The 12,684-nt window shown below is 45.0% G+C and overlaps 1 protein-coding gene across 3 annotated transcripts in view; it reads left to right on the forward strand.

The window, feature by feature from the left end:
* tgfbr3 (transforming growth factor, beta receptor III) overlaps positions 1 to 12,684 on the forward strand; it is a 153,686-nt gene that overhangs the window by 128,035 nt on the left and 12,967 nt on the right. For all 3 annotated transcript variants that reach the window (XM_085928128.1, XM_085928127.1, XM_085928129.1), the window contains 3 exons: positions 294 to 466; positions 7,909 to 8,099; positions 12,244 to 12,381. In XM_085928128.1, the coding sequence (XP_085784254.1) occupies positions 403 to 466; positions 7,909 to 8,099; positions 12,244 to 12,381 (393 nt within the window). In that variant the 5' untranslated portion in view covers positions 294 to 402. The remainder of the gene's footprint in view (positions 1 to 293; positions 467 to 7,908; positions 8,100 to 12,243; positions 12,382 to 12,684) is intronic.

The following is a 12,684-nucleotide window of genomic DNA, read 5'->3' on the forward strand; positions in this document are numbered from 1 at the left end:
TTTTTACTTGACAATGCTCTAAAGTGAAGTTTTGTGCGGCTGGTGCACCAAAGGAGTGTTGAACTTGTCACAGAGGTGAGCGTTTGAAGCCTCTCCTCGGCGCGAGTGTGTTCATAACTGGTGGCATTTTCCCCCTCTGCTTTTGAAGTGTGCGCGACCCCCAATTAACCTCCTCGGTTAATCCCCACTCACCAATCTAGCGCTTCCTCGGTCGCCTTCGGGGGGGCCCGCGTTCAACCCGAATCCCCCCTTCTCTCTTAGCGCTGCTTGACTTTCTCCTCTTTTGTTTGCAGGGCTGACTTCCTGCAAGCAGGCCTCTTGGAGAGGGGAGAGACGGAAAAAGAGGCTTTTCCGTCCACTTCCAAATATTGTCCGTGTATTGGAGGCGGCCAGCTTGCAACAATGGCCAGGAGATGCGCCCTCGCCTCGTTGTTGCTTCTCACAACGTTGCACTTGGCATCTGCAGGTACGTCATGATCGAGTCATTGTGCGAGAACGGTGACGTTTTTGAGGTTTGAGATCACTACGCCCTCGTACGTGACCGGACTGACAAAATAATGACATAAGAGGAAAGCTCTCATTTGGTGCTGATTAGAAGATATGACTCATTGTGGTTTGAGATGTTTTACTTTTGTGATGCTGCAGAAATTTGAAGAAGATTTTTGGAGGTGAACGTGTTTGACAGAAACGTATTTCATGTTTTGACAGTGAGAGAGTGAAAAGGAAAAAACGACACGCAACATATCGTGGCTTTGTTTGCCCTTTATAATGATGACATCAATCTGTGGGATTTCCCACACTTTCTCCTACCACGCCTTTGTAGATAGTGTATTTGTCAGTTGAGTAAAAGGGGATTTACATGCGAGAAAATGCTGACACGGCAGGGTCGAGGAGCACAGTCAGCGGGGACGGCGTGCCTCGGCGCGATTTACGAGCTCCCGATAAGACGAGGGATGGTCAAGCGGTGGACAAAGATGAACGCGAGGAGGTCGGAACGCTCCCAGTGGTCGTGAATAAAAAGCTCGCGATAATGATGTCAGACGTGGACTGGACCCAAACCGCACTCAGTGGCTTTGAGGAATGTGCGCGTCGTGACCTTGGCTGTACAAAGAGAAGCTTTTTTTTTCCTGCTTGAATGAGAAGATCTGTGCTGCGCGCCGTCCATCCGCCGTCACCTCGACCTCATTACGGAGCTTCTTCTTCTAATCACAAGACGTCTTTGTCTCTGGACAGTGAAGGCTCCATCCGGTCGTGCTCAAACACTTGACGGGTTTCGGGCCGCCTCTTGCGAGTTTAATGCCAACATTACTTTGTCTTAACATCCTAATCGTGTATTTTTCATCTAATATGTTTTTTTCTGCCAATTTTTGTGTATTTTAACAGGAAAAGGTCAGTTTTAAAAGGTCGCTTTTGTTCAATACAGTGCGCTGGCTTCCTTTCATCTACTTTCAACGCGGCAATTTGGCGTCCCGTAGGAACGCGTGCCGCGTCTGCGCAAGCGTTTCCCATCTGGCCGACGGCCGGCCGCCTTGCGTAAGCTAGCCTTTTCTCTCGGAGCAATGCAATCCGCCGTCCCATAACTCTCACTATGAAGCACCTCTCCGCCACGGCACGGCTCTTTGTTGATGGATATATAGTAAACTTTTTGGCCAGACTTTGAGCTTTGCGGGAAAATGAAGTCGTGCGGGAAAGCCGCCAGATATTCAAGTCGGAGCCGCTCGGTGTGGGAACGGAGCCGAGCGTTTTCACTGATCCTTCAAGTCCTGCACAATATTGTGACCTGTGGACCATCTTCTTTTACCAGGAAAAAAAAAAACTGTTGCTAGCTTATATGATTAAATGCAGTCGCTTCTCTCGCTTGGAATTTAGAAACAGAAATAGAAATAAACAGCAAATGAATAGAACAAATGCACAGAGGCTTTCAGCAGTCATAAAATGTACATTTGTAATCATTTTAGCAATAGAAACCAGGTTTTCAATCTTGTTCTGACCTTCGGAGAAGCGAGAGTTTGGCACTGCGTCATTTCTGAGTAACAATTCTTGGCTCCAAGTAGAAGAAAAACAAAATATCCTCTTGGAGATTGAATCTCCAAATAAAACAAAAAAAGTGCCTTGTGGTCTTTTTTACGAGTTGTGTTTTTAATGATATCATCAGCGTCACGTGACAGTAAGAGCACACGCACGACAACGTGCTCGCTTACAAGCTGCTGCAGGAGGGAAGGATTTTAACTCCAAAATATTACATTAGTGATTTCTTTATCAGAATTCTAAGCAAACGTAGCATCAAGTCGATTACAGAGAGAGCAACATGGTCTTAGCTCTATTTTCTATTACACGTTGGGCAAGATAACTTCAATGAAATTAGCAAAAGCACTTTGCCTGTTGCATTTGAAAGGATCCCAATGAGTAGTTAGCTATTTTCTAAATTGGCTAAACTCACTCGCACAATGGATAGAAATGAGGATTATCTCTGTAGGAAGTTGCTAGCTTAGCTGGCTAAGTCATGTAGTGCTGAGGGCTCCCGCTATTAGCATGTTAGCATTTTGAACAAAAAGTGGTTTGATTTATCTTAAAACTTAAAACTTAAAGTTGAAGAGTTTGTTAAGTGAATACAAAGTAAGTCGTCCTCTCTAATATCACACCCGCCAACTCTCTCCCCCTTGTTGCAGATTTTTTCTCTCTTCTTCACGATGTTGAGAAACACAATGGAAAGCTCACAATCGCCAACAGCTGTCTCCCATTACTGACTCTGACTTCACTTATTTGTACGCCCGCTTACTGGAACCATAGACGGAGGGACAGAGCAAGCGAGAGTGAGAGAGGAAAGGGGGTGGGAGTCAGCGGAGGTCCGTAGATTTGCGTAAGCGAGCTCTTAAGAGGAAGGCCGGCGAGATACGAAGACAACTGGAAACAAGATAGCGGTTGATGTTGCAGGCAGAAGATGGCAGCGGACGTGTCGTGTGATTCGCGACTCCTCTCGCCACCTGGCTCATACGACAGAAATAAACACAACACCTTGAAATCATCTCGAGTAAAAAAAAAAAAAATCCCAAGTGTCCATCACCTTGGAGATGCCTTTGTGATACTTCACACCATAAAAAAAAAGCAAGACTGGGTCTTGACAGGAAAATAATCCGTTCAAGATATAAGAACGAAGAAACGGCATGAGCGACACTGACAACGGACGTCAGTTTACAAACTGTAATTTCACGAGTTTAATATCAACGTCGCGTCTCCTCTCGCAGTCATTTACGAGCCGTGATAAGTGCCACTTTGCATAATAGAAATAAACAGAGTGACGGGAAGAATGAGCAGAGTCCGAGTGTTATGTGACACGAGGCAGCAGGGGGGGGGCTGGCGTTGGGGCCTCCCTGTCAAGATAAAGTCTTGGCCTGAGCTTGACTATGTAAACAGCCCAAAGCGTTGCGCCTAGCGACGTCTCAACATCTGCTCGGCCCGCCGAAAGAAACCCGGTCGCCGCTGCCGTCGATTCGAGTGCGGCGACCCATCCCGCCTCCTCCTCCTCTCGCCCACGCCGCAACTCTCCGGTTACAGCGCTTGCACAATCTGAAGCCTCGCGGCGGTCCTCTCCAGATGAGCCTCGGCAACCGCTCGCGGTTTTGGCAGAGACCGGGAAAAGAATCAGACAGAAAGAAAGTTGTTTGCGCTCCAAAAAAGAAAAGAAAGCGGCACACTTTCACCAGACGGACGATCCCTTTGCGAGTTTGCGGTTGCGCAATTAAAGTCGTTAAAATCAGAAAGCGACTGAGGCTCCACTTGGGTTTTGTTAGCAGGCCCGCTCAAGATCGTTGGTTGAGCCGTTCGTGTATTTTTGTTTTCCTTTTATTTTCTAGCTAAGAGGAATTTGGCCGAAGATATTCATTTTCAAAACTGTTCAGAATCTTTGAAGTAGCCTAAGAAAGCTAAAGCTACATTCTAATGTCTTCTTTCCCATCTCCATTTTGTTTAACGGTTGACCTTTCATTTCATTTCACTCAAGTTGGGGACTCGCAGGCCTTTTATTGACATAAGCCTGAAGGCTTTTTGTCCCGCCCTTCTTTTCTTTCTCCTGGCGTGTTGGAAACGTGCCAATCTAAACACGCCACACACGTCTTTACTAGCGAGGAGGCGCGCGCTAGTCAAGACAAACGCCAAGACCTCAGCCTTCACACTTTTTTTATTTTTATTTTAACAATGCCGATTCCGGACCACTCTAAGAAGTTTTATGATGGCACTTGACCGAGTGGAAGTGTTGCCCCGACAATTTCATTACCTCCGCCAAGGAGTGCAGCGTCAGCAGTTTCATGCATCATATGGGATGCCTTCTTTTTTGTTTCCGTCTTTGTGTAACTTTATTGTTTTTAATTGTTTGTGGGCTTTTGTTAACCTATTGCCAGTAAGATTACCATCCAAGGTAGCCTAGCATAATAGTTTCAGAAATGAAAATTGTCCCCAACGTGATTCTCTCACCCATTCGTAGTTTTTTAATGGTTTTTAAATCATTCTTTTCTTGCTAAATGATTTTATCGTGATTGTTTATTTGAGTTAATTACTTCTTTACACGTAGACTGTAAGGGTAGCATAACAGTAGTAATTTTGAAGAGGTTCCCCATGTTGTCAAATCACGATTGTTTGTATTGTGTGTGCTTTGCTTGTTTAGCAAGATGACAAGAGCAGCACATCATTTGTACTTTTCCTCCTATGCAGTGTGATTCACTCTTTCTGTTGGTGCCTTAGAAAGAAGTAAAAGCGCCTCTCACCATCTGCGATGACGAATGGTGTTTTTGTGTGGCGTCACCCAAACAAAGTGGTCAGGCTCACTTTTGATTGACGAGCCAAGAAAGCGATCGATGACCAACGTGAACATGACACTCTTTGTTTTGTAGCAACTGGCGTTAGCTTATTAGCAACAGTGATGTCGTCATCCCGCTGGGGAGAAAAAAATAAAGCAACGGACCACTTTGTCATCTAGGAGGTTTGCTAGCTATAGCTCCGCTGCTCAGTTCGTCAGCGGTTAGGTGTAAGGGCCCAAAGTTGTAGCTGTGGTTTTGTTAGTTGGTGCACATTTCAAACTAGATAGCAGATGCTAATGTTAGCATTTTGTTAAGCCATTTCCCAGTCTCTTCAGATGGCGCCAAAGCAATAAGACATTTGTGTTTTTATTGCGTAACTAAACTTTTTTGTTTTCTAAAAATGAGACACAGTCATGATGTCACACAAAAAAGTAAATCTTGTGCAGAAAAAGTTAAGAAAAACAAAATTTAGATGGTCATAAGTGACTTTATTTACACATGAGGTCTGTCTTATTTGCTTTTGAATGTGTCACTCATTTTAGAAATTTGGAGTTCCCTCATCGAGCAAGAGTGCACGCCTCGCTTCATCCCCTCCCGGCTTCCGTTTCTCTTGTCTGCAGTTTGTTTTACGGCAGATAAATCCTCTTGGCGACGCGAACCTCCTTGCCCCCTTATAAAGGGCTTTGCTGGCTTCCTGGAGTAGCGGCTGCGGGTTCAGGGGTGAGTGAGCAGGGGATAGCAAGGGTTGCTGGTTATTGTGAGCTGGTTAAGAAAATACTTTTTTTAAACGCCTCCCTGTGGCAGGAAAGTGGGCAGGAGATGTTGCATTTTGCGTGGGAACGTTGCCCCGCGGTGCAACAGAAAAAGGAGGCCAGAGGATCATTTTAATCCTTTGTGGGAAGTAGAGAGGAGATCTGTTGAACTTTGCAATAATAATTCATATTCACTGTAATTAAAGTGGCCTTATTAAGGATTTGCCCGTTTGGACCTGCGCTTTTGGGCCTTAACGTCGACCAGGAGTAGACTTAAACCTTCTTTTCATTCAGGAAAAAAACATTCTGTCCTAAAGTTTAGGGCTATCATGGCTATCTTCATACTATGCTGTGCTACAATTTGTTACATTGAAGCAAAACAATCAGGGCGCAGAGTTCAAGGCAAGTTTTTGCTTGCGCAGAGGGAGTGGGAGTGGACCAGCTTTTTTGTGCGTGTGTGTACGTGTGCGTTTGTGTTTGTTTATCTTGGGAAATGGCTTTGTGGGAATATCTGAGTCGTCCCAAACTGGCACACACCAGCTGACATCACTTCCTGTTTCCAAATCTTGGCCGGGCGCCACCCTGTAGGAAGCGGCGAGCGTTCGGAGTCCATCCTCGGTCCTCATATTCTGTGACATCGAGTCAACAAAAAAAAAAAAAGATCAGTACACACAAATAGATCTATTATCTCATCTACTCTTGGGTGACGACACTTTTACTACGCGACCGCTACAAACTTGGCTCTATGCTATCACGACAAAGCTACTACACTACACGTTTAATTACTGCTAAGTTATTGTTGAGGGTCATTGAGTCCATGAAAAAGCACTTGTATAAAAATCAAAGTCATTATTTTTATGGTTATCGCAGGTCTCTATAAGCGGGCCTTCTACACACACTGACATGGGCTATGTGCCCTAATTAGGATCTCCAGCATCCACTTCCTGTGATCTTGGCCGTACAAGCGCGTGGTCCCGAATGTACAACAACAAAAGGATATCATTATCATATTTTGCTAAACATAATAATCCTCGTAATGCTGCTTTGGTGTACACGCCTTTGTGTGTGTGTATTGCAAATCTCTCCATGTAGGCAGAACCACGCAAATAAACAATCACAACACTGCAGAAAAAGACAGATGGCCACGGCCTGGGTTAAGGCTAAGAGAAAACAATAGCATTGTGTTCTCAACAAAAATGGAGGATGAGGAGAGATTAAAAAAAAAAAAGAGCTAGTGAGTCGACTGAAGCACACGCTGGCTCACGCTGAGAGACTTGAACATTGAAACGTAGCCTCAAATCATTTCCAAATGTTGAAACCTCGGCGTGTTTTAGGTAAAGCTCTGTGAGCGCAATGTTGCTGGCTCAAACACAAAATGTGGGGAAAAAAATAAAATTCCACAATGTCCCCCACCGGACCACAGACCTCGGTTGTTTGTTGCCTCCCAGCGCCTCATTTCTGCTGTCTAAGTGGGTCACGTAAAGACGTCGCGGCACCTTTGCGGCCGACGAGGAGGAAGTGTCGCGTCATGTCACATTCAGCGTGGGTTACTGTCACTCTCGGTTCTCACGCTGCAGTGGATACGTAAATAATCTCTTTGCTTATTTGGAGAGTGCACGTGTGTCATCACTTGGAAGTTATTTTTTGGGATTGCTTGTTTTTTGTAACATACGTTAGATTGCATTTAATGGGTGGGAGTGTCTTCTGTTTTTTTTTTAACAGTCTGCATATTTTTCTCATGCTGGATGGCTTGATTGGCGGTTGTTGTTTTTTTTGTCTTAACCTTTACCTTGTGATTTCTGTTTTCTCTTTTTTCTTTTTAAATGTACTCCTTTTTTCTCCTTTTGATTTTTTTCTTTATTTTTGTTGTAATATTTGTATTCATTGTTTTTCCTTTAATTATTTTCAAGTCATTAATTTATATCTATTTAATTTCATTTTTTTTCTCTTGGTTCATGCAGTTTAGCACATATACTAGATCCATTTCATTCTTCCAATCCACATTATACAGTCTTGGTTTCAATTCAGCACATTTTTATGGCTTTTTTTTTTTTTTTTTGCGGTGTGAACTCATTGGTGGTGCTTGTCACGTCTCCAAGGTAACAGGTGGCGCTCGAAGCTCAGGTGCGGCAATGAGGAGAAAGTGACGCCTCGCTCGCCTCGAGGGAAAATATGACCAAACAGCGCACTTTGGCAATATTGTGTGTTTATTGCACATTAAACTGCCTGTAAATGCTCAGACTGTGTGACGCTACATTGTGTGGACGAGAAAATATGTCTGGCTTATTTATTTTATTTTTTTTCACTTGACCACACTATTTGCTTGCCACAAACTTAATTCTTTGTCTTTTGCTCCATCGCAGGGCCGCTGTTTCGCAGTCCATGCGAGTTGCTGCCGGTGGGCTTGGCCCACCCCGTGCAGGCCATGAGGAAGAGTTTCACAGCCCTGTCGGGCTGCGCCAGTCGAGGCACGAGCGCCCTCCCGCAGGAAGTCCACGTGGTTAACCTGAGAGGCACCATCCCCCTGAGACCTGGCGGCAACACCCTCGCGGAGGTCGGCCCATTACGTAACTTTTGTGTGTTGTTGCTTTTTTACGATTGTGAAAAAGCAAATCATTTGGTCACTCTTGTAGAGTAAGGACAGTCCATTTTTTTTTACCCATATTTGAGTGTGCGCTGGCTCGATCCTCCAGTCAGCAGTCATCTTTGCTCAGTGATTGCGTGTGGATGTGGTGTCTGGCAACGGCTCGGCGTTGTCCTCGAGGTGCTTGCGGCTGAGGCCCGGCCCGTTTGGTGGGAAAAAAAAAACCTCGTCCGGGCCTCCGGAACACTAAAAACCGCAGCAGCGCGCGACAGAGTGCAGATGGGAATTTGCAAACGCACGCCACACATGCGAGCTTCAGCTGCGACGTGTGCGGCCTCACAGCCAAGACGCCACGGCCGTCAGCAGTTTTGCGCGACGGCCGTCAACTTTACGGTCAGAAAGGAAGAGCTGGAACGGAGCCAAACGCACGTGACTGGCAGCTGGCCCTACGCCGTTCATTAGGTGAGAGGCGACACCCCAGCTGCTGGATTTACTGCTCCACTCGCCGTGGCCCAAGAACAACAACGGCCTCACGCTGGAAATGTGCTCAGCGCTTGACGTGCGCTAACTGCGCTCTGACCCGCTCGCAACCTCCGCAAACGGCAACGTAGTAACGCACGAGCAGCTGTTTGCATTTTATCCAATCCCATCACTCTTTTGTTTTAGGTTCTCATCCTTTCGGTACTCCAAAGGCCGTCTTGCTACATGATGCAATACAAAATATTTAGAATTTCTTAGCATTTTATTCGCTCTCACTCACCATTTGAATATGGGTCATGTGATGTTCTTATTATCCTGCTAACATATTAGCATTTGATCAGTTCTCGCACCTGAATATATACAAGGCATTATTTTAAATCCCTGTCGAGGTGCCTTGTATTCATGTAGCATCCCTTGGCTGCTTTGCTAACTCATCCTATTTAACAAATACGTCTTTTTGTATTCCACATATTAAGGTCAACAATCAATTGAGCGCCTTCATGACTAAAAACATTCCTTTTTGGTATTTTTACACAATATGTGCGTGTGGGTGGTGACCAGACAGAATGTGAACATTGCGACCGCTAAAGGCTCTTTTTGTTTGCAGACTTTATGTCGACTATTTTTGATGCTTTTATAGACTCTGCAACAGTGACCGGCTGAAATCAAATCTCTTCTATTTTCTCTGCCCATCGGGTGTTTTTTGCATTTGTCTGCGATCAAAGTAACAGAAGCTGGTTTTGGCCGCGTCTGAGGAGCGAGAGCTCCAAATTGTTAAGGACCGCTAAAGCCACTGACCGATCACTGCTGGGGCGAAGTCGAACGTTGACCGTTTCCTCCAATTACTTTTGAACTGAAAAGCTTGTAAACCATCTCAAATTCCAACATATTGAGGGCAAAACAGGTATATGTCTTTGAGTGTCTCCTTAGTTGGACGTGATGGTCAATAATTTAATTGAAAATCATTTAATTTAGCTGTTTTGTGATTGTTGTGAGCGTCAGTCTTGGCTCTACGGCTGCTCTGATTTTGATAGGTCGCTACGTCCTGTGTGTGTTCCGTTGCTGCGGCTTTTTAAAATGTTGTGAGCAAATGACTGATTTGAATCTGTCTTTGTATTTTAAGGCCATTTGAAGGTGTTTGTGGCTACAGCGTGTACAATCTGACACGTTCCCTCCCGCTGCTGTTTGTTTGCATTTGCAGCTAAGCGTGCTGATTAGCATCAGGCAGCAGGTTAGCGTCAAGAATGTGGGCGGAGTCAGCGATAACGCCCCTCTTGCTCCTCCAGCCACCCGGAAAGAACCAAGATCCAGACAGACAAGATTGGTTGTCGGCTGCAGCAGACATTTTTTTGTTTTTTTGCGGTAGACTAAATATCGTGAACCCGCTCCGATACGCAAACTCACCTGGTTGAAATCTCTTTGCTGAAAAACCACAAGATGGCGCCAAACCATACTGCTCTTTCAAAGCCGCCATTTTTAATGTAGTGTTTTGGCATTAAAGTTTGGGGACATTTTCAATTTGAAACTATTAACGAATGCGATTCTAGACATTTTGGGTTGGGCATTTCCTTTTCAATGACAAAAAGCTACTTGATGCTTCTACTGTCCACTTGTTTTTCCCGCCTCCCTTCATTTGGCCTCTGGTGTCTCCTTAAACGTCGAAAAAAATTCAAGCATACTTAAAGGCTTAAAGTATGCTTGGATTCCCCCCCCCCCCCCCCACTCAATCATCAGTCGATAGTGTGGAAACTCCCTTTTCCCGCAGGCAACCGCCACAACAATAAGTTGTGAAATTCCTGTTTTTACCGACAAAAAAACATTAACAAACATGAATGACACTTTTACTGCAAATGGAGTCCGAAAACCTCATGTCGTCCTCCTAAGGATTGTACTTCCTGTTTTTGTCCCCATTCCATTTGGCTTCTCATTGACCAACTTCTTGTAAACAAAGAACTTTGATTTTGTTCTCATGTGACGAATGCGGTTTAGCTTTATGTTCGATTCTCACACTAGCTGCCATCTGTGTGTCACTTGTTTTACGCTTGCGCAGGATGGGTGTATGAAACTGTACAGCTCGAGCTATTTTGCAAGGTCTCGGTGCGAAAGGGGTACGAATTGTGTTCACAAAGCGCCAGCACCACTGGTGGGATGCGGAGCGAGTTGATTATCCGGCTCACAGCTGTCGCCCCTCCCCTCTCAAGAGGAATTTCAATTTGCGTAACGCGATCGGTCTAGACGCGACCCGGGGCACGACCCTCAAAGTCTCCCGCTCGTTTACGCCAATGCAAACCAATCGGGCAGCCCGAGTCTCCCTAGGCGGGAACTCTCGATATCAGCGATGGCAGAAGCTCCCCAGCTGTTGACCATGTTTAGTTGGAGTTCAACTTTTTGTGGACAAAGGATTTGTCTGCGATGTTGAGTAATGCGATTGTTTTTATCTTTTTATTTATTTTTATATCGCACATTTCATGCACAAGGTACACACTGTGCTTCACATCATTAAAAGAACAATGTTTAAAAGGCATTGGTGGTTTGCTACTTCCCGTTTTTGCCTCTCAGCTGGTGTTTAACAACTTTTGTGAAGAAATAACTTTCCCATTTGCATTTTCAACTGAAACTCTTTCAGGAGGTCAGCAAAACTGCATCCATTACATGCTGCCGGCAACTCCAAAATGAAAACCTTCAAGGGAACCATGTCCATGTATCTTTTCGGTAAACTCACCCAATCTTAGCTGGTTAGCTTCCCCATCAATGCGCCCGAAAGTTATAATCAAAAGTCGTAGCGTTTTTTTATTTATTTTTTGGTGTGTGTGTGGGGAGGTATTTTTGTGCGTGTTAGCTGCCATTAGTTTGATGCAATCAAGCGGGTCTCCTCCTGGCACTTTGCGGTTGGTCATTTGTAGCTCCACTTGGAACACACAATGGCTCCTCTCAGCTCTTTTGTTGATGTCATTCAGGTGATTCACATCTCTGCCTTTTCTGTCTGCTCCTCCAAAACTTTTCATCTGCTCTCTCTTGCTTGGCGATGATATCTGACGCTTGTTGTTTGCTTTTGTTGTTGCCCTCCGAGGACCAATGAGAGGGTTTTTCCACCGTAGGCAGAGGGGAGGGAGGGAAGGAGTCTTCAAAATATGTACACACACACACACAAGCATCAAGTCTCTTATCTTACTTGTTTGGAGCCTGTCTCGGTTTGCTTTAAAGATAGTTTAGATGTTTATTTTCCCTCAATGGAACTTTTACTGATAATTTGGGGGGCTTTTTGTGCCGTTAATTAAGCTTTAATTGCCTCTTTTTTTTTGTGTGGTCACGTGACTCAAACTATATCATATATTTTTAGTCATTGTAGTAGTAGCAGTACTAGTTGTAGTGGTAATCCTAGAACAAGTATTCGCCGACATATATAAATCTCTGGCCAGCAGAAGTTACGCAACTTGTGATGGCCTTTTGTTTTTCTCATCTTACAAGCAGACAGTGAAAAACGCCTTTGAGTATCAAAACAAAACAAAGCAAAACATGAAAGCCGCAGTGGAGCGAACGAGCTGGCAGACAAACAACAGAGACAAGAGCAAGCAAAGCAAATCCCATCTGATGATCATAATAAATAAACCTAATGAGCCTCTTTTGTGTGTAGGTGGAGCTGCACCTGAAGCCCATCCAGTCTCTGCGGCGCCACCAGAAGCCTCTAGTCTTGGTCCTCAACTCCCCGGCGGCCCTCGTGTGGAAGGTGAAGACGGAGAGTCTCGCCCCAGGCGTCAGGCGCATCTTTCACGTGAGTTGAGCTTCCCCAAAATGACAACTTATCTCCTCCCATGCCTTGAAATTGATGGGGGGGGCGAGAGTGGCCAGCTAGCTATCATCGGGCGTCAACGCCGAACAGGTGACAACGGATGGAATACAGCCGGTGGCCATCTTTGATAAGCACAATGGGTCGTCTCTGTCATTTTAGCTTGTTTTACTCCAGGTTACATACTCAGGATGTTTATTTGAATTATTTTACAAATGAATGCTGATGAGTCGCTCACGGTGGTGACTCACACGTTATTCCGTGTTTGCCAGTGAAAAGTCAAAGCAG

This window comes from Syngnathus leptorhynchus, chromosome 13 (genome assembly GCF_054491065.1).
Source record: "Syngnathus leptorhynchus isolate UIUO chromosome 13, UIUO_Slep, whole genome shotgun sequence".
NCBI lineage: Eukaryota > Metazoa > Chordata > Actinopteri > Syngnathiformes > Syngnathidae > Syngnathus > Syngnathus leptorhynchus.